Source organism: Camelina sativa, chromosome 15 (assembly GCF_000633955.1).
Source record: "Camelina sativa cultivar DH55 chromosome 15, Cs, whole genome shotgun sequence".
NCBI classification, from domain to species: domain Eukaryota; kingdom Viridiplantae; phylum Streptophyta; class Magnoliopsida; order Brassicales; family Brassicaceae; genus Camelina; species Camelina sativa.
In genome coordinates, this window is record NC_025699.1 from 19608503 (window position 1) to 19630347 (window position 21845).

At 37.9% G+C, this 21845-nt stretch overlaps 4 protein-coding genes and 1 pseudogene across 7 annotated transcripts in view; 4 read left to right on the forward strand and 1 right to left on the reverse strand.

Moving 5' to 3' along the window:
* On the forward strand, positions 3246-4341 carry LOC104748625. Its single transcript, XM_010470233.2, has 2 exons — positions 3246-3818; positions 3909-4341. Exons 1-2 carry the CDS (start codon positions 3270-3272, stop codon positions 4227-4229), a joined length of 870 nt encoding a protein of 289 aa, XP_010468535.2. The 5' UTR covers positions 3246-3269; the 3' UTR covers positions 4230-4341.
* LOC104747214 lies at positions 5419-7450 on the forward strand. Of its 4 annotated transcripts, none has more exons than XR_761107.2 (8): positions 5419-5814; positions 5929-5981; positions 6203-6239; positions 6373-6438; positions 6540-6644; positions 6743-6795; positions 7019-7095; positions 7176-7246. XR_761107.2 is itself a non-coding variant. In XM_010468811.2 (8 exons), exons 1-8 carry the CDS (start codon positions 5518-5520, stop codon positions 7236-7238), a joined length of 852 nt encoding a protein of 283 aa, XP_010467113.1. In that variant the 5' UTR covers positions 5421-5517; the 3' UTR covers positions 7239-7450. The 4 variants fall into 4 exon arrangements, 3 of the variants coding, with proteins under 3 accessions (XP_010467115.1, XP_010467114.1, XP_010467113.1); XM_010468811.2 differs by having other exon boundaries at positions 5421-5814; positions 6743-6896; positions 7176-7450; XM_010468813.2 differs by lacking the exon at positions 7176-7246 and having other exon boundaries at positions 6743-6933.
* LOC104747215 lies at positions 7651-11193 on the reverse strand (annotated as a pseudogene).
* LOC104748626 lies at positions 14552-18074 on the forward strand. The gene is made up of 5 exons (XM_010470234.1): positions 14552-14964; positions 15049-15761; positions 16005-17179; positions 17354-17593; positions 17742-18074. Exons 1-5 carry the CDS (start codon positions 14552-14554, stop codon positions 18072-18074), a joined length of 2874 nt encoding a protein of 957 aa, XP_010468536.1.
* The window catches only part of LOC104747216 (12-oxophytodienoate reductase 3-like), a gene marked incomplete at its 3' end in the record, with an annotated part of 2871 nt that continues 2662 nt past the window's right edge, over positions 21637-21845 (forward strand). Inside the window, 1 exon segment of the mRNA XM_010468814.1 lies at positions 21637-21744.

Consider the following 21845-nt stretch of genomic DNA (forward strand, 5'->3'; position numbering starts at 1 on the left):
GGCCGTTTTCAATATCTCTTGGCTTCTTTTAACTTTAACTTACAACATTTTTGTCATTCTCTGAAATGAGTATGTAACCATATTAAAATGGTGGGTCCAAATTTTTTTTTTTAATCTTCTTGTGAGATTTAGAAATCACAAGCCAATCATTTACTTACAGATCAATACATTTTGTTACATTAACTCTTAGTTACTGTACAATGAACCTTGAATCTTTTGGTTTTGAGATTGAAAAAAAAAAGCTTATTTTCCTTCTTTTAAGTCATGATTATATTTAGTTTATTTTCTCTCCTATTATGCTCTCAACCACTCGGACTTGAGAACAAATCAAACCGAAAAAAAAAAAACTTCACAAAGCTTTGAAAGATCTCATTGATTAAGAAGCTATATAGAAATGAGTTTCCAAGAGATGGAGAAGAAAGAAAAAGGAAAAGAAATTGTCACATCCGAAGAGAGTCGTAGCACTTCTTCCGTTCATCATCACTTTCATCACAAGGAAAAAAAGGTCTCGATGGTTTTAAGTGAGCAAGAAATAGAGTTTATCCTACAAAGTACTAGTGGTTATAAGGAGACATACAAAGAAAAGTTAGAAAAATCTAAGAAAGATATTGAAAAAGGAAAGAGATCATCTTCATCAAAGATTACGCCTGACATTTTCTACACATCAGATGAAAAGGCACGATTGCGGTGGTCAAGCGACCTTCACGAATGCTTTGTTAATGCTGTGGAAAAACTTGGTGGACCGAACAGTTAGTAACATATATATTTCTTGAGTTCTTCATTTCTTCATTTCGTCACTTATATTGATCTACTTTAACTTTGCATGTTGTGTTTGTCCTTCATAAAATTATACTTTAGTATACTTTCGTAACTTTGCATGGTTTCCAAGTTTTCTTTGGATTCTATGATTTTTATGACATTATTGCATGCATATAATCTATGATGAAATCAATCTTTATAGATTTGTGATCATCATATATTGATATAGAAGTTCATATATATGTTACTGTTCATCGATCTTAAGATATATTTTCTAGAAGAAAAAAGAAGATTAAAGCTATAACAATTGTTTGTGTTTTAGATTATATTCGATTATTTTGCATCAATTTGAAAATACATATGTGATTTTTTTGTTTTGTTATCTTCTTATATATATATATATATAATATTTATGGTTAGTTTTATTTATCTTTTAACTTTGGATCCATTTTCAACGGTCGTATAACTATAAGGTACGATATTTTGTTTATAGTATCGATTCCACAAGAGTTGACTTAGAGCATTTAATTCAAAATCATTTCCATTGTTTATATTAAAAATTTGGATTATGGCATGATTTAAAACTATACATCTCCTTTTTTTTTTTTAGTTTGTTTCTAGCCTGTTTTTGTTGGCAAAAGACTTTAAATTTTTATTTTGTGAAATTTCAGATATTAACTCGTTGTTCATGATGATATTTTTATTTTTTAAGCAACAAACTTGGAATGTGTATGATTTATCCAACATTTTATTTGCGGCGAATAAGTTATATGCATTCAAACATCTTTATTTTGGACTTTTTCGTTTTATCGATTGATATTTTATCGTTTTCATTTGATATCAAATTAATAATATTATAACTTTATCACGTGTCATTGCATTCATATATTTTTGCGATAAATATAATTACATATTAGTAAAGAGTTATTTTCCGGTTACAGAATAGACTTAAAATATGTATATTTTTATTTATTCACTGGATCTCACTTAAAAGTACTTCGTTAACTCTTACACAATCTATAAGGCTAAAAAAACCAAAAATATTGTGGCATTATTCATGCGATTACTAATATATATGGTGTATTATTACATATAACGATATCACAAATTATTTTGTTTATATAGAAGCAACGCCGAAAAGTGTAAAAGAAATGATGGAAGTTGAAGGAATTGCACTTCACCATGTAAAGAGTCACCTTCAAGTAATTATTTACATTCTTATATTTTTCAAATAACTCGAAATTAAATTTTAGTTTTTATTATTTATCGGATGTTTAATAAGTCTTCTTTGTTTAATAAGTCTTCTATCTTTTCAGAAATATAGACTTGGAACGTGTACCATACGAGATGGAACAAATCAGTATCTTAGACGTATGTTCATATTCATTTCCTTAGATGATCTTATTTATATTAGCTTGGTTTTAAAATTAATCATTTTCATGATATGTTTCAAATTTATTAATAAGATTTTTTATATGTGTTAAGATTTGTTAAATTCTTAATACTATCTAAGATAGAAATTTGATATAATGCACATTTTGTAATATAAAAATGTCAACAAGAATATACAGGAGGTAATATATACATATATATATATATGGAATACATGTAATTAAAATTTTATTTATAATAATGAAATTGAATGTATTTCAAACGATAATATATGAGGTTGAAATCCGATTTAACACAAAAATTAGTAGATTAAAATTTAAAAGAAAAATATTTGGATTATTATTGAGAATTTAAATATCAGCAGTAAATATTTATATTTATTTCTATATATATCCTCATATTTAAGTGGGTTCTTATCTAGTTAATAATTAAAAAGAGTACTGTTTATAATATACCGTTACACTAAACTTATCTTTTGAGGCTCTTTTTAATTTATATTTCTTAATATCACATAAATTGTTATGGCATATAAAAAAAAATCTTATGTTCATCATTACTAAATTTTGAATTTGGATTATTTTTGTTGATGTGTCTTTTTTATTTTCCTATATTTTTTAAATTAATTAAGAGACTATATATATATAGACAAATAATGTATGCATAAAGAAATAATGTCTTATCTTTTATCTTGCTTCTACAGGTTTTAAAAGTGCTCGTGACATTAAAACATGTGCTTCATTAAACTCATCGATATCTCGCCAACAAGTGAAAATGTAAGAGAAAAAAATGTATTCATATGAGAGTTTCTTTCCAAAGCTATTCATGTTATTTTTAAAAAAAACTAATCATACTTACGAGAGTATGAACATATTGATATATAATATTAAGTAGAAAGCCTAGACGTGTGGGAGCTGTGAAACCAAAACCAAAGAAAGAAAAAGAAGTCGAAGGATCACTCTACAGGCTTATTAAGGTAAACTTATTATTATTTTTTGTTTGCCCTTAATTTTAGACATATATATGTGATGGTAAGCATGTGTGATAAAATATTTTCTTTAATAATTTACTGTATGTTGTAGAACGATCGACGTTTACATAGATGTCGCAAAGCACAAAGAATGCAAAAGACTCTTGCAAAAAGTCAACGCAATATGTTTGAGACACAATATTGTAAGGCAAGTACGACTCCAACTTTACCTAGTCAACACAACGACCATGTTGCGACATCAACTTCTATATCACAACAACCATTTTCATATGCACAAGAGCAATGGTTATTACCATTAATGTCATACCATTTTCCCGAGGGAGAAACACATCCATTCACAATGAACTCTTCACAACAACCGTCTATCATCATTCCACAACATATCGACGACGGTATGGCTTGTCTTTCATTGAGTGAATTTACTCATCAAAACACAAGCAACACATTCTCAATGTACGAGCCATCGATGTATCCAACTCAAGGATATCTACAGTTCAACGACGGTCACATTTACAACATGGCTCAAGGTTATATCAATCCATATATGACTATAGAGCCACAGTGGATGGATGCGCAACAACAGCTTCACCTCAACGATGGTTGTGTCATTCATGATTCATATGGCAATGCAACTTTTATATCGCCCACGGTACCATCAACAGTTGATTCTCTTCATCAGGTAAACAATATTTGATATCTTAAATATACGTTATCAATTAAATCACATATTCGTATTAATGTATTATTGTTACGATGATTTTTTTTTCAGGACACTTTCAACAATGCATTTCTTTTCTCAACGACACCACCATCAATACCAGCACCTGTTCCACACCCTACGTACAATTCATATCCTCCATACAATACTCTTGAAGTTGTTGAAGCCCAGCTCAGTGCATTACAAGAATCAAGGGGGAATCAAGCTCAAGAAACACTTCCTCGTGAAAATAACTTATCGTCTTCGGTCACAAGGGATGAGGTAGACCCAGTGGATAAGTATATTGATTGGTCTAAGGTTGAAGAAAGGGATATTGATGAACTTGATCCAGTTGAAGTTCTCGAAGCTTTAGGTTTTGGAGTAAGTCCTTAACCTTGATCATATATACTGTAATATTATTTGGTACGTACTCGTGTGTTATATATTATGTATAGTCGTATAGAGAACATCGTATGTTTGTATTCGTAGTCTTGGTTGAATGATATTAATATATATACTGCAGCCTACAGGCTACACTACAGAGTAACTATGTATATATTCTTTATAAAATAAAATAAAATAAAATAAAAATTGACGCTACAGTTTTTGTCATCTTTATATTACAAGAAATTTGTATTCTTCCAAATATAAGTTTGAAAATATTTCTAAACGGATCAGATTAGGCTCAAATATATGTGGGCTTTGCTGGTTACAGGTCTGATTTTAGTCAACAAAAATTATTTCTCTAATTTATTTTACTTTTTGACTTGATTGATAAATTAATTAAGCGATACAATTATTTATTAACTTATAGATAAAATGATAAGTGGTAGCGAAACAACTTAAAAAAAAAAAAAAAAAAATTGGTAAAAATCAATACAATCGTTAAAACGATATATTGTACCTAACAAAACATTTATTTTAGGGGGATTTTCAAAAATACATTTTTTCTATGTAACTTTTTAAAAATACATTTTTTCTATGTAATTTTTCAAAAAGATCATTTATAGTGTCCATTTTCAAAAATACCCCTTTTCAATATATTAAATGACTAAATTCTAAACCATAAATAGTAAATCTCACCCTTTAAATTATACCCTAAATGTAAACTAGATAACTTAAACCTAAAAAAAAAAATTAAAAAATTAATTTAACAAAATATAATTATGTAAAAGAAGACAAATATGAAAATATTAAAAAATGGTATTTAAAAAAAAAAAAAGATATCCCAAAAAAGCATTTTTAACAAATTCTATTTTATTTTAACAGCGATCTATTTATACAGCAATAATATAGGATTCCCAGACAAAACCTACAAAAAGAATTGGAACTAATTTATGGAAAATGGATTGAAAGTTTGAAACAGGCATATATGATGAGACGCGTTGGCAACGTTTTTTAGTTTATTTTTATAATTCAGCTGTTTTTTTTTCTTAATACTTGAATGTGGAGGAAAAAAAGAAGATGAGAATTGTCAAAATCAATCTACGCCTTTCCAATTAGGCACGTCACACAGTTACGACCGTTGGATAGAAACGCGGCAACTTGTCTACATGTTAAAATGACGATTTTGTCCTTAATCGTTATCTGTCTTTTTTTTTTTTTTATCCATTATTTTTGTCTTCTATCTTCTTCCGGTTTGCTCTCAGGTCAAAGTTGCTTCTGGGTACGGCGGCGATCGATGTCGACGATTTCGATTCATCGGACAGAGCTGCTTCGAGTCACGCACGGTCGATCACGAATATCCCGGCAGAGATTTCGTAGAGCTACTATCCCTCTTTGGAAAATAACAAGGATCAATTCGAGATCTTCTGATACGTCTAAGAAGGAAGAGCTATCTGTGAAGATATCAAAACCACCTCCTCAATTGAGACCTGATGGTTTGAGATTCGATCGTTTGCAGCCTGCTGAGCCAGAGTTTGGATTTGAATTTGGTAAATTCGTAGCAAGAGAGGCCATGCTTGATGAAGAATACTGGGTAAGGTCTTGACCTCAGAGTCAGGCTCAGTCAATGGTTATTATTATTATATTTGATTTTTATTTTATTTTATTTTATTTTGTGTGTGTGTTTGGTTCGAGTTTGTGTTATTAGACTGCAGCTTGGCTTCGTGCAGAGAGCCATTGGGAAGATCGTTCCAGTGAAAGGTTAGTTAGGAGAGTAATCTTAGTTGTTAAGCAAACAAAGGAATGATCTGTATTAGTTGATATAGTAGTAGTCTTCTTTTAGAGCCTAGGATGCGACTGAATGAGATGCTGTAGGAAGTATTGAATAGAGTTTTTGATTGAGTGGAGATATGATTTGGTATATATATATATATCTGATTAATTGTTTTTTTTTTTTTTTTTTTTTTTTTTTNAATTCACAGATATATTGATAACTACAAAAGGAAATTTGCAGAGCAGGTAGAAAGCTCATATATCAGTTTCATTTTTTTTTTTTTTTAGCTCTTTCCTTAACTGGACTGGACTGGAGGAAACTTTCTTCAAAGTAATGATGATATCCCCAATTACTGTCTTTTTTTTTTTTACGTTTCAGGAGTTTAATGCTATAAAAAGCAGATGTAAAGGGATGCAAGGGCAAACATGTTCCTGTATTGTTGCGGTATTTATTTACTGTTTTGCACTTATAGTGAAAACTAGAACTGAGAATGGAAAGAGTTTGAGAATTGAGAGTTTGGTTTTTGTATTGTATTCATTCTTCAGGTGAAGAAGGAAGAGAAGCATATTAAACGTTCAGTAATCAAAAGTGTTGTTGGGACGCTTGATTTGAGCATTCGGTTTTTCTTGCAGGGAGAGACTTTTCCTGGGGTATAATAATATTTCTTAATGTTTTGGGATTCAGTTTCCTTGTCTTGGGTGTGTGTGTGTCTCAAAAGCCTACTAATAACAAGTTACATTATGTGCAGGAAAAGGTCAAGTCTCAATTGTTCTGCACCATAAACCGGGAAGGATCAAATAGGTATGCTTATATTGCTAATCTATGTGTTGCCAAATCAGCTCGCCGCCAGGGCATTGCTTGCAACATGTTACGTTTCGCTGTCGAGTCAGCCAGATTGAGTGGTAAATAATATTGACGGAAAAGAGACAGCCCGTCCTTGTAATGATTGTATCGAAGCCGTTAAATTAACTTGAACATTTGTAGACAAGGATCTAAAACCATGTGTGGATTGTATTGGTTGCAGGAGTTGAACAAGTTTATGTTCATGTACATAAAACCAATTCAGTTGCTCAGGAGTTATACCAGAAGACCGGTTTCGAGGTAAAAACCTCAAATTCATTACTCTAAAATTTTATAATTGATTATCCTGACCTGACGCATATGTTGCGTTTTTGGACCAGATCGTCCAAACTGGTAAACTTGAATCATTAGATGATACATACTTGCTCCAGTACACAAGATAACACACAAGCAACAATCTTGCTTCTCTCTGCCTTTCCTCGATTGTTTTTGTTTTTGAGAATGGGAGAGAAGAATCAAGACACAGAAGAGTGATTAATGGCGTGGCTCACTTGTTATTGCATTTGTTTGTTATGTAAAAGTACAGTGAAATGTCTTAAAGACTGTTATGTAAAGTATTAAGTATAGTGAAGTGTGTGTATCAATCTTTAGTTTCCATGTACAAAATGTGCGTGCTTTGCGAAAAAGTATATACACATATGGTTTTGGATTCATACCTCAAACAACCAAAAACGCCATGCACTTCGGAGACTTGCATAGTTCATCAGAACCCAAGATCCGGAATGAGTCAAATGACTGATCCAAAAGCCAAACCAATATGATTTGCGTTCAATATTTGTTTTAATTCATTATCAAAACATTTTAACCTCTAAATTCATTCGAACTCAAAAACAGAAGTAAACTTTGGATTTTTGATATTGTCGACTTAATAAAAATACTACTAGATTAGGTCGACAATACTACACATGTTTGGACAATTAGTAAAATGTCTCTGCTCTTCTCCAAAACAAAACAAAGCAGAGGGAGATATTGAGTTTCTTTCAGTAATCAGCAAGGTTCTTTGTAAGGTGACCCAAGAAGGGAACCATCTTCAAACCTAAGATCTTCACCGTAGGGTTTGAGTGACCTTTAACGAAAACATCCGTCACCTGCAAAAGAGGTAAAACAGGTTTCTTTTTCAGGGTTTGTCTGTTTCTTTGGAAAGGGGAGGATGGGATCTTGGGTTTTCAAATTTTTACCTGAGTGCATCCAAAGACCTTCAACACTTTCAGAGATGAACAGTTATCGACGATGTAGCCTAATAAATCGTCTGACATATCTCGGCACCAGGATACATCCAAAATCTGCAGCTTTTCTGAATGTTTGGCAATTGCTAGGGCCGTGTTGTGGCCAACCTGAACATAAAACAAATGTGTTAGTGTCTGACTTGAGCATGACTCTGTGGATTGATGGCAAAGTGGGAAAGAGATCCATTTACCTTCTTAACATTGTTTAGTGATAGCTCCTCCAGACAATGGCCTGCAGTTTCTACAAATGCAGCTACAGCTTCATCACTATAGAGAGACATATGAAGCGTTTGTTAACTTTGACATTCAACACAACCATCACAGTTCACAAGAACATGACTATGTGTATTGATTTGACATCAACATTGTGGCAGAGTCATTTAACTAAGTAACACCATAAGTTTCTCACACATAACGGAAAATAAGAAAATCATGGATCAACCTTGTGTGGTTGTACCAATATAGCATGACCATTCAAATGAGAAAGTAACTTTCCAGTAAGCATGAATACATATGGGTATAGAGACTTGCCTAAAAGAGTTGCGACAAAAAATCAATTTCTCCAGAGCTTGACAGCCATTTGCAAGGTAGCCCAGAGAAGAATCCGTCAACTTACATACGTTAGCCAGGTCAAGCACGGTTAAATTGGGACAGTTTTCAGAGATGATTTTAATAGAAGAATCAGATAATTTCCTGCACCAAATTCCCAAAGCCAAATAAGAAAATAGTGACCGGATCAAAAAGGGTGAAACAAGGAAATTCAAGAGGCATACCCAGAGTTGGTCAAAATTAGCTGCTTCAGGGTCTGTCCTCTAGCAGTAACAAACTCCTTCAAGAACTGACCCTTGACTGAAGGAAGATCCGCAAGGGACAATATTTCCAACTTCTCGAACTTTTTTAATGCTGGTAGAATAAGCTTCATATCAATGTTTTGGCATTCGTTGATATACAATTCCCTTAAAACTGACCCCAATGAATAAGATAACATATCAATGCTAGATGATGTTAGAAGAGAGCATTGGCTGAGATTAATAGATGTAATCGCAGGAGCAGCAGAAACAAGTGCCTCTAGCCCCACGTCGGAGAGCCGGCATGCACCACTTAAAGATAAAGAAGATAGCATCGGCAACTGTTTTGGTGACCTTGCTAAGGTGAGGTGTAGTACATAATCTGGCATACAACGTCCACACTGGTCGAGTTGAAGGACCTGTTTCAGAAAGGGGAAATGTGGACTTTAGTTACAATGTACACCTAAAAGCTCATCTTGCGAACTAAGAACTTTATCTTAAGTATGACCAGATGTTTATCATAGGATAATTCATGATTCATTCCGTTCAGAATAATTATTTTCCAGTAACGGTCAGCGAACCTCACATACTGTTCAATATCCAATATAAGCCAATTAACTACAAGAATAAAATGGTACAGAAAATGCTGTCCTGACAGATAAAAAAAAATATATACATTCATCTAAATGCAACATATGATGCTGTAGTAAAGTAAAAATAAAACTGTAAGAGTAAGTTACCATCAAATTGCTGGTGTCACAGTTCTTAAAACATTCAGTGAATTGTTCCTCGGTCAGCCATGAGCAATCTGGAACACAAATTTCTGTTGGAGATCCACGGACAAGAAGATCAAGAAAGTGTACGTCAATTCTCCTAGAATCACATAGCAATTGACAAAGTTTAACCCTTAGTGCGTCCGGAACATAGTCAAGCGAAACGATGGCATCAGCATTCTTGACAAGAATTTGCAAAGATAGCTCTTGCAGAGATGGAGGTTTTCGAGGGGCAGAAGTATAGTTTATTCTAGGAACCCAAATAGTTGGGGAAGATGTTTCTTTGTTGGAGACACCAATACCAAAATAGGAAGTCGTGTTTTCTTCCCGGTCCTTAATTATTTTCATGGCAGTAGAGAAAGGGCCAGGCCAATCTTGGACCTGTTGTTCAGCCTCTCTATCAGACAAGTCCTCTTCTTCCTCCATTCGAGGATCAAAATGAGCAAATTTGGAAGCATTTCTCCTGGCAATGTCGCGGAAGTGCCGACTTCTTGAACCGTTTCCAATTTCATTACTATAATGATCCTGCGTTGGTTCTGCATTCACTGTCATCGCAGACAATTCTGGTGGTACAGAGGCATCAGGAGGATTCTCATACTCAATTTCCATTTCTTCTTCATCAACTTGGACGATCTCAACCGTGACTGGAGAAGAGACAGTCCCCACCTGAATACCCTTTCCCTTCTCCTCCCGAGTATATCTTCTCCTAGTACCCATAGAGCTACTTGGCATGTCGTAACAAGTCTCAACACAAATCGCCTGCACATCAGAGGAATCTTCCAATACACCCTTTCCTTTGTTCTTGCTCTCATTTTCTTCAGCACAATCCTCCGGTAAAGAGTCATTACCACCACTAGTATATTCCATCACTGTGTTTCCCATCTCCTCATTAAACATTCTTCCAGACTGTGAATCCAGTTTGACATCTCCAGAAATCCCACTTTTCTCAGATTCCTTTCTCACAACATTATCTTCAACCAAATCCACACAAACCCTCTTGCGTTTACTGACCCCACTCTCTTCGAAATCAATCTCCTAGACTCAATTGTTTCAATCCCATCTTCTTCAATTCCCCTCTTAGCAACTTTCTTCCCTGACCGCAAACTCAAAAACTTGACATCTATATTATTGGACATGCTCTCGCCACAAACTGAAACACTAACCGCTTTCTCAGTGACACAGTCATCGCCGACGTCGTCGCACTGGTGTGCAAGACGAAGACTACGCCTCCGGGTGGTGTGAGTGGGTTCAACAGCAGGACCGATCTCATCCGGCGAACGGTGAACATCGGGCTCTTGTGTACGACAAGGAGTGGAGGGCTCGATGTCCGATTGTTTAGGGAGTGGCTTGGCCGAGGCCGAAGGGATTTTACGAGATCGAAGAATCGTCATGGAAATCAAAATCTAGAGGAAAAGGGTTTATGTGTGGGTTTAGGTCTGGAAGAAGCGTCGTCGGTTTGGGATAAATTAGGGTTTATTGCCGATTTTCGCGCCAACCGATGCAATGTGTGTCTTTTCCTCTTCTCTCTTAGTAACCCATCTCCTCTGCTCAAAGTGCACCAACCATTTACTTAATTTTTATTTTTAATGAGATTTTCCCATCTCTTTTTTTTTTCTTTTCTTTTTGACAACTGAATTTTTCCATATCTTTTTGATCAAATTTTAGTAATACTATTTTACTAGTTACATAATCATTAGTCAAATATATATATATATATATATATTATCATTAAAACCTCATATATGTAATAGAATAAGTGTGAATATCCATCACAACAAGTGTCTCTCTTCATTTAATTTATATAACAATAAGTATCTCCCCTATTGCAATGCAGATAACTCTTCCTTTATAAGTCTTCAAATATGATTATTTAACTAATATTCTCTTTAGTTAATTCGAGAGAGAGGTGATGGTACAGGCGATTCTAGGGTTTTGAGTCTCGGTTTTGATTATCGGATGATTCGGGTTTTTTGTCTGGTTAAAGCATGAGGATTTCTATTGTTCTCTTCGGATCTGTTGGTGATTGGTTGTGCTGCTCTCGGAGATCTTTATTTTGATGGATTTTTAGGGATCGAGTTTTGGGATTTTGGAGTTTGTTGGGTAAGGACATATTTCGGGATTTTGATATTGTTGATCTCTGATTTGGAAGCCGGATTTGAGGATATTTGGTGTATCGGGTGTTTTATATTTGGTTCCTCCTCGAAATGGAAGAGATTGGTGATATTTAATGGAGGTGATCAGATTTCTAGGGGTCTACAGGATTCGACGATTTTAATGGGCGATTTCGTACAAGATTCGATTTGGATATGTTCTCAGGATTGGGGATTTACTGTCAAGGTTTTGTCTATGGTCGGAATCAGATCTTCCTTCTTTGATCTTGCTTTCCTTCTTCGGTTTCCCCTCTGGTTTCGTTTCCTTTATCACCTGACTATGGTTTTATTGGGTGATATCGCACATGATCCGTTGCGGATCTGTCTTCTGGTTTGGGCGATTACTGACAGAGAATTATCTTTGGTTGGAATCGTATCAGCTCTGATTGATTTCGTTTCCCTTTTCTGGCTTTCTCTCTGGTCTCGATTTCTTTATCAGTGGGTTTCGACAGCAGTATGGGTTATTCAACTCTTGTTTTGTTCATTGCGGAAAGTGTTTGTTGTGTTTCCTCGCTTGCTTTGGTTTTGTTATGTAATGGCTCAAAGTGGTCTTATGGGGAAGGGATTAGCTGGTTTGTTGGAGGATGTCTGTTGTTCACGATAAAAGATCAAGATTCTGTTCTTTGATAACTCTGCTCTCATTGCGGGTTATTCATAAACTCTAATTGGGCGGTGTTTCAATCCTCAAGTCCAAGACTTGAAGTCCTTGCTCATTGTGATGCCGCGGATTTGGCAAGTGGAGGGCAGAGTTGCGGGTGCAGATTTGGGATCGGGGAAGTTCCAACTAGATTTTGATGAGGAAGCTGATATCTTGGAGGTAATGAAGAAGGAGCCTTTTCATTTTGACTCCTAGATGGTTTCTTTGGTTCGATGGACTCCAGTGGTGGATCTGGCTTATCCATCGTCATTGAAGTTTTGGATTCGGGTCTCTGATGTGCCCCATTCAGTTTTGGGCGGAGACCACTTTTAGGGTTATTGGTTCGGCTCTGGGTGTGGTGGAACCTGTTGATATTGACAGAGGGAGGGTCCAGGTGACGATTGATGGTCTGAAGCCTCTGTGTTTTGAGACGGACATTGAGTTTCACAATGGTGAGGTGACGATTGTGAAGCTTATTTATGAGCGCCTTCATGGTTGGTGTAAGACTTGTTTTAGTCTATGCCATGATGAAAAAGCTTGTCCAACATTGGTCTCTTTGTCTTCTGAACGGGGTGGGGTTGGATCGGAGGTGAGCAGTGATCAAGGACAGATGTTGAGTTACAAAAGGGCGGTTCTGGCTGAAGCTAGGGGTGGAAATGGTCCTAATAAAGGGCGTCATCAGAGTAATACTCAAGGTTCATCTAAACCTAGAGTGGAGCCGGTGGCTGGATCCTCATATCGTGCTAAGAAGCCTTCACATGTGGGGATTTTGTAGGACTCCCGGGGCCGTCAAGGGATGGCGAAGGGGAAGGGCCGCCCTCATGAGGAGAGGGCCAGAGAGCCGGTTGTTGAGGAGGTGGGGTCGCAGCGAGTGATCTCACAACCGCATAGGATTGTCAGGAGATCTTTGTTTCAGGATGAGAATGTTGTTGTGGGTTCTTTGGTGCCTCATGTAGTGGAGGGGGAGGTCGCTGAGGAGGGACAAATCATGGATGTTTCGACTGAGTTGGTGGGAGGTGAGGGTGTTTTGCACGGTTCTGGTGCCACAGTCCCTGCTTCTGTTGTTATTGCGGAGTTATCTCAGGAGGATTCACGGACTGCAGTTAAGGCTCTAGAGGAGTCACGGTTGGATGTTGATGTGCTTCCCTATGCGGCTTCTAAAGTTGCTGGCGAAGTCGCTGGCGTTGTTGGGGGGGGGGTCGTGGTGCCTGCATTCAGGATAGTGACTTGCCATCCATCATTGTATCAGATGAGGCAGGAGCTCAGGGAAATATTTTGGGAACGGGAGGCATTAAGAGGGATCTTGTGGAAGGTGGTAGTGAGATTGGTCGCATGGGGCTGGATGTTGGGGTGATGGAGGAGGACCCTGATATTTTTGATGATTTGGAAGAGGACTTAGGGGGTGATGATGGTGCGATAGGGGAGGTTGCAATGGAGGATGCCAGTTTACAAGTGGATGAGGCGAAGGGGAGGAAGGGGCGAGGTCTGGTTTTAAGGGGTGTAAGTGCTAAGAAGCGCAATGCGCAGATGCTGTTATCGCCGAGAAGACGTCCTCCGCATGGTCCGAGTACTGGCAAGAGTGGACCTGCTCCAAAGGCCCAGGACGGGGCAAAACCCAAAATTGTTAAATGAATGTATTAAGCTGGAATTGCCAAGGGCTTGGTAATAAGGCCTCTATAGGGAATCTTAGGGATCTCTGGAATAAACATAGGCCAAATTTTTTATTTCTTATGGAAACAAAACAGTCTTTTTCTTTTCTGGAAAAATTTGTAGGCCATTTTGGCTTTCTGATTTGAAAACAGTGGAACCTATTGGTTGTAGTGGAGGATTGGCTTTATTTTGTAATAAAGATGTTTTTAATGTTTCAATATTAATGGAATTAAATAGATTAATTGATGTTGAAGCATGTTTCAAAGGTCGTGTTATTAATTTAAGTTTTGTTTATGGTGATCCAGTTCCAAAAAACCGCGATTTGGTTTGAGAACGGTTAATAAGGATTGGTACTACTCGGTCTACACCTTGGTTCCTTATTGTGCATTTTAATGAATTAACGGGTAATCATGAAAAACGTGGAGGGAGGTTACGTCCTGTTTCCTCTTTTTTTGCTTTTAATGGAATGATTATGGATTGTGGACTCCTGGACTTCCCTTTTCTGGGGGATTGTTTGTCTTTGAGAGGTTGGTGCGATAAGAAGCCTATCAGATGTAGGTTTGATAGAGCTTTGGGTAATAAGGATTGGCATGATTTAGTCCCCGATACGGTGACTGAATATTTACCGATGATCGCGTCTGATCACATGACCCTGGTAACGAGTATAGGTGCAAAGAGGCTACGGGGGCGGCGGAGTTTTATGTTTGATCGGCGTTGGGTTGGTAAGGCGGGTTTAATGGAGGCGATATCTTCTGGTTGGCATGCTGAACATGACCCAGGCTCGGCCGGGTTTGTGGATAAAATTGTGTCTTGTCGGCGGGCGATTTCTCGCTGGCGTAAGGCGCAGGTTCCATATGGTAGGGATTTGATTGAAGATCTTAAATGGTAGTTGGAAGTGGCTAAGGCGGATGATGTGTCTACACCGGAGTTAATCTCGAATTTGAATTCCCGGTTGCTTGAGGCATACAGGGATGAGGAAATTCATTTGTATCAGAAAAGTAGGAATCGGTGGATGCGGGTGGAGGATAAAAATACAAAATATTTTCAGGTGCAAACTAAACAGCAACGGGCTCGTAATAGGATTGTAGGACTTTACAATAAACAGGATGTTTGGTCAACAGAAGATGAGGATATCTGTGATATGGCGGTCTCGTATTTCGAGGAGCTGTTCACTTCGATTAACCCAGACAATTTTGAGTATGTTTTACGGGAGGTTAACACGGTCATTACGGATGCGGATAATACCCGGTTAACTGCTCCGGCTACGGAAGCAGAGGTTAGACAGGCTTTGTTTATGATGCACCCGGATAAAGCTCCAGGGCCGGATAGGATGACTTCTTTGTTTTTCAAGAAGGCACGGACCGTTGTCAAAGCTGACCTTGTCTCTATGGTTAATCAGTTTCTGGAGGAGGGTGTTTTTGATAAAGATTTAAATCGCACGCATATTTGTCTTATCCCTAAGGTGGTCAAGCCGACGCGGATGGCGGAGCTGCGCCCCATTAGTTTGTGTAATGTGGGGTATAAGGTAATCTCTAAGGTTTTGTGTCAACGGCTTAAGGTTTTCTTACCTGGTCTCATTTCGGAGACGCAGACGGCTTTTGTTCCGGGTCGTTTGATCTCGGACAATATTTTGATTGCTCAAGAAATGTTTCATGGGCTGCGGACGAATCACTCGTGTAAAGGTAAATTTATGGCAATAAAGACGGATATGAGTAAGGCGTATGATAGAGTTGAGTGGGGGTTTCTTGAGGCGCAGTTTCGGAAAATGGGTTTTTCATAACAATGGATTTCCTGGATCATATACTGTGTGTCCTTGTTGGAGTATCGGGTCCTCCTCAATGGGCAACCAAATGGATTAATTGTTCCGGAGCGGGGCCTGCGACAGGGGGACCCGCTGTCTCCTTATTTGTTCATTTTATGCATAGAGGTTCTTATTGCGAATATCCGGAAGGCGGAGGCAGATAAGAGGATCACGGGTATTAAGGTGGCCAACAAGTGCCCGCCAATCACCCACTTACTATTTGCGGATGATAGCCTTTTCTTCTGTAAGGTTGATAAGGATCAATGCCTGGCGATTTTGGAGATTTTACGGCAGTATGAGGGGGTCTCGGGTCAACAGTTTAATTTGGCAAAGTCTTCGATACAATTGGGTCACACGGTTGATACGGTAGTTCAGACGGAAATACAGGGGGTTCTAGGGATCACTAATCGGGGNCTAGGGATCACAAATCTGGGGGGAATGGGTTCTTATTTGGGTATCCCTGAGAGTCTGGGAGGGTCCAAAATTAAGGTTTTCTCTTATGTCAGAGATCGCTTGCAGAGCCATACGACTGGGTGGTCGGCGAGGTTACTCTCGAAAGGGGGGAAAGAGGTTATGGTCAAGTCAGTCGCGATGGCAGTCCCGACTTTTGTGATGTCTTGTTATCGTCTCCCAAAGACAATCACATCAAAACTGACCAGTGCAGTGGCAAATTTCTGGTGGAGTACAAATGGCCAGTCCGGGGGTATGCATTGGATTGCGTGGGAACGGCTCTATTGTAGCAAACAGTTAGGTGGTTTGGGTTTTAAGCGTGTTGATGATTTTAATACTGCTCTGCTGGCTAAGCAACTGTGGAAACTGATAGAGTTTCCAGACTCCCTATTTGCCAGGGTTTTTAAAAGTAGGTATTATCGGAACTCAGATCCTATGGATCCAATACGATCTTATTCACCCTCGTACGGGTGGAGGAGCATCGTTTCTGCTCGCTCTCTGGTAAACAAAGGACTTATTACACGGGTTGGTTCAGGGACCTCAATTTTTATATGGAGTGATCCCTGGATCCCAGCCCAATTCCCGAGACCAGCCTTAAGTAACGGCCCTTTTAAGGACCCAAATCTCCGAATACCTCATTTGATTGATCGTTATACTAATTCTTGGCGTAAGGATCTACTCACCCAGCATTTCGATTCTATGGATGATTATTTGGGGTGGCATTTTACTAAAACTGGGAAATATACAGTAAAATCAGGGTATGAGATGGCACGTTCAGATGTCCAGGGTCCTTTTCGGGCCTTGGGTTCTGGGCCAGAAATCACCTCCCTTCTTGCAAGGGTTTGGAAGGTGCGTTGTCCACCAAAATTACAGCATTTTATGTGGCAAGTTTTATCGGGATGCATATCAGTATCGACTAATTTACACCATCGAGGGGTGAGTTGCGATGTTGTTTGCACACGGTGCAGGATGGAGGCGGAAGATATCAATCATGCCATCTTTTTGTGTCTGCCGGCTCGACAGGTTTGGGCTTTGGCCAATGTCCCAGTGGGACCACATCTTATCCCGACGGGGTCGGTCTATACTAACTTAGATCATTTTCTGGATCTGAAAGGTCCGGGTTCACACATCTCGGCTTTTCCTTGGCTGATGTGGTATATTTGGAAAGCTCGGAATGCTCGTGTTTTCGAGAACCTTGATGAACTCCCGAATGTGGTTGTCCGGGTAGCAGAAGGCGAGGCTGTGACCTGGCAGGAGGCTCAGGTGGATATTGAGGGGGACGAGCACCCCTCCATCCCTCCACGTCCACCACCCGGGCCTCGCCTGGGCATGTCGCTTCCTCGGGATTTTACGGGCTATCGGTGTTATGTTGATGGCTTGTGGAAGGAAACAGATGTTTTTATAGGTGTAGGATGGTGTTGTATCTCGTCACAAAACACCCCCCGGTGTTTGGAGCGACCAATTTCCGGTTAAGTTTATCCCGTTACATGCTGAGGTTGAAGCTTTCCTCTGGACGATGCACTGTATGATTGGACACGAATTCTGGGATGTGGTTTTCCTTACCGACTGCTCAGACTTGGTGAAAATGGTGTCTTCTCCTACTGATTGGCCAGCGTTTGCAACATACCTCGACGACACTCGAATGGACAGGGAGGAGTTTACTTCCTTTTCTTTGCTTTTTGTTCCACGACAAGCTAATGTACGCGCGGACTCCTTAGCACGCCAAGCGCGTGTGTCCCTGTAGACGATTTACCTCAAAATTGGCTCGTTTGAGCTGATTTCTTTTGTTGACAAAAAAAAAAAAACTAAAATTCTCTTCTGATCTATAAAGAGTAAAGTAAAAAGAATTTTAATATACTTATTAAAAGATGGCCAGCTATATGAGATATGTCGCAACACATGGCCACACATCTGAAATTTAATAATATACCTCCCAGCTACACCATGTATATGATTGGCATGGCCACATACACGAAGTATGTGACATCATGTATTTTACATCATGGACATAAAATATCATTTAACCGGGTGATTTTCTCCGGCAACGACCGTTGTTGACTCATCATAACCGAAACCGGACCCAACTAAAACCCGACCCGCACACCTGCGACCAAAAACAAAGATCCAACCCGGACCTCATTTCGTTATAGACGGATTTTTAGTGGGCTTTATCTATTAATAAACCAGGTCCATATCGTTTTATCGACGAAAACAAAAAAAAAGTTCAAATTTTTTGGGAATTTGTTAGAAATACCCTTTTTGATACACCCCTTTTTGGTCATTTTCATTTTTGCCCACCTTTATTTTTAATTGACTATTTTACCCTTACATGAAAATTAATTTAATCAATAAAATGAAAAACAAAATTTTCCAACATATTTCCGGCCAAAAAAATTGCCCGCCAAAAAAATTTCAAAAAAAGTTTGATGAAATTTTCGACAAAAAAAGTTTCCCGCCAAAAAAAATTTACAAGGCTTTTATAAGTTTTTAAAAAGGTTTACAACTTTGTAAAATCGTTTACAAGGTTTTTTAAAGGTTATTAAAATATTTTTAAAAGGTTTTTAAAACGTTTACAGGATTTTTAAAAGGCTTTTAAAAAGGTTTTTAAAAGCTTTTACAAGGTTTTTAAAAGATATAAAATTCAATTTTTTTGGCGGGATAATCCAATTTTGTAATTTTGGCGGGAAATTTTTTCAATTTTTGGCGAGAAAATTTTTCTTTTTTGGCGGGAAAATTTTTTGATTTTGATGACCGTACATTCTTGATGTCACTCAAAGAAAGGATAATTTGGTCATTTTGTACATAAAGAAGGGTAGTTTTAAAATAGTCAATATGGAGGGATATTTTAAAAAAGAGACATTTTTGAGAATGCCCTAAATTTTTTTTATCCTTTTATCGAATAACTGTTTAGAAGAGATCCCCTTTTCTGTTAGGATTTTTACCAGACAAAATGTTGTAAAATCTTTGGTAGAAATCGAAATAAAGAAGAAATCAGGTGCTCAGAGTGATTACAATGAGGTAAATATGTATGTTTGCGTTTGGTCTAAACATGATTGAATTGTCTCTCTTTGCCTCTTACCAAACCCAACTGAAATGATTTCCTATGTATTTCAGATCTATCATGTTACAACATTCAATCATTGTTGCAAAATTCTTGAGGCTCCCAAGTCGTTGTCTTCCCCCTGTTTTCTCTGAAGGTTGCAAAATCTCATTGAAGTCACCACACATCATCCAAGGGCCAGTTTGTGATGTGGATATTCTTTGTAGTTTTCCCATAGATGATGTCTCTCACTTGGAAATGGATGACCATAGATGCAAGACAAGTAGAAATTAAAAGATTTTAATTAAACATAAAGATCTACAAGTCTTACATCATGGGAAATAACTTGAATCGAAATATGCTTTTGTCATAAAACAGCTAAACCTCCACTTAAACCTCTATGTGGTACAAGACACATATCATGAAAACCCTAACTCACACCCAAATCTCTAACATAATTGTCTTGTTGCTTTGTTTCCACTAGGAACAGCATGTCCAAGAGATACACACGTTGTATCTCTTCTAGGCGTCAAACTGTAAGGCGTTGTCCCATACCTTGACAGTTCCAAAAACCAACTCTCACGGAACCAATGGTGGTACTGACCCCACCGCGGCTCTACCATGTTCAGCAGCATTAGTAGTATTTGAATCTTTGCTGCCTTGAATACCAAAATGTCTCTTTCTCGATGGACCAGAGTAATCTGAATCAGTCATCTACTTGCGTTTTGCGGAGGTCCTGTGTCATCTTCTCTATCATACATGAACTTTCTCCTTCTTCCTTGATGAAAGAAGGAAATGGATTAAGCAACTCAATGTACTCATTCATCATTTCAGTTTGAGTCCCAGCAGAGGAGATATTGTCCAAAGCATTTTGCTCTGGATCAATATCAGAGAGCTCTTGTTCTCCTTCAGGGGCATCAGGGATTGTTATGTCTTCACCTTCATTATCCCCAATAGGGTTACCAGCATCATCAACTTCCTGGAGATGAACTCCCAGGTTACCATTTAGAGCCGGCTCTTCTCCATCACTGTCATCATCACCATCAGAGTTATCCAGCCATCCATTCTGAAGAAGACTTCTGCCAGAATCACGTGTCAACATCCCACACACTTCGCAGAAACCTCTTAAACGTTCTTGGAAGAAACTGAGCACTGTATTGACTCCTAGAGAGAATTGATAGGTCCTCTGAAAACGGAGAGGCAGATTAACATTCCAATTTATGTGCACCCTCACAAATTGAATCCGAGTAGTTGAGGCCTCATCGAAGTCAATGCTTATTGTGTCGCCCAAGGATCTTGCAATACTATCAATCAGTGTTAGGTTCAAGTATTGGTTAGGAATTCCCCTGATCTGGATCCAAAAGGGTAAGTAATTGAGGGACAGTGGATCCAAGTTGGGAGACCAACACTGGAGTACAATCATTTGATCGACAAAGGACCATGGACCCTCTTCTCAGAACCGTCTCCATTGATTTTTTGGAAGAGAGAGTGAATTGGAACCTCCGTTGTTCCGCAATACGACCACAGACAATACCGACTAAACCCCACAAATGAGGAAGCGCTGAGATCAATTGTCGAAGATCTTGTTTTCTTGGCATCAAAGGGCGGCCCATCAGACATAACCGAATTTCATTGGCTGTTTGTTGGACAATTGCTAGGGGAGAGTAACCGGAGCATCGTTGATACCGAGATCAATGTTTTTTGGAGGGCACGGCGGATGTTATCAGCCATTAGGAACCAATAAAGATAGAATCGTAGGGGATAGAAAGTGGGAGAAGTGAAGTAATCGATATGATTGAAAAAAACCCCAAATCGATCTCTTAAATAGATCTAGATCCATCGATACTCAACTGCTGCGTAGTGCAGAGCCTTCCCTGCAATGTTGGAAGAAACTGCTCGAATATAGGGGTGGAAACAACCCACTCCAACGCCAATAACCGTCAGAATCTTTGAAAGAATATGACTTATTAGTAACCGCTATATCACCTCAAAAATCACCAATTTTTAGAGAGTAACTCTCCTAATTTATATTTATATTTTATACAAAATCAAACACTTATTTATAACATATACATAGTTTTTTGAATATTTTCTCCTTTTATCCACCAACGGGAGTGATCGATATTTTAATTTCATGAAGCAAATATAGGAAGAAATAAATATCTCACGCGGACCAAAACTTATCATAAAAATAAATAAGCACGTGAAAGTAATGGTCGGTTCGGCCCAAAAGATACGTAGAACGTTCCTCCCGCGGTCCATTTATCAACCACAACTTTTTTTTTTTGCGTATAAAATATAGCATTTCTCACACACAACAATACATCCATCCACTCCAAAAGTTCATCAATTTCCAAATAAACAACACAAAACGGTAAACTCCTTAAGAGACTTTTGTTTTAGTTTTGTGTTTTTGTCCTTATCGTGTAATGAAGATCCAACTACCAATCAATGTTTTTTTTTTTTTTTTTTTTT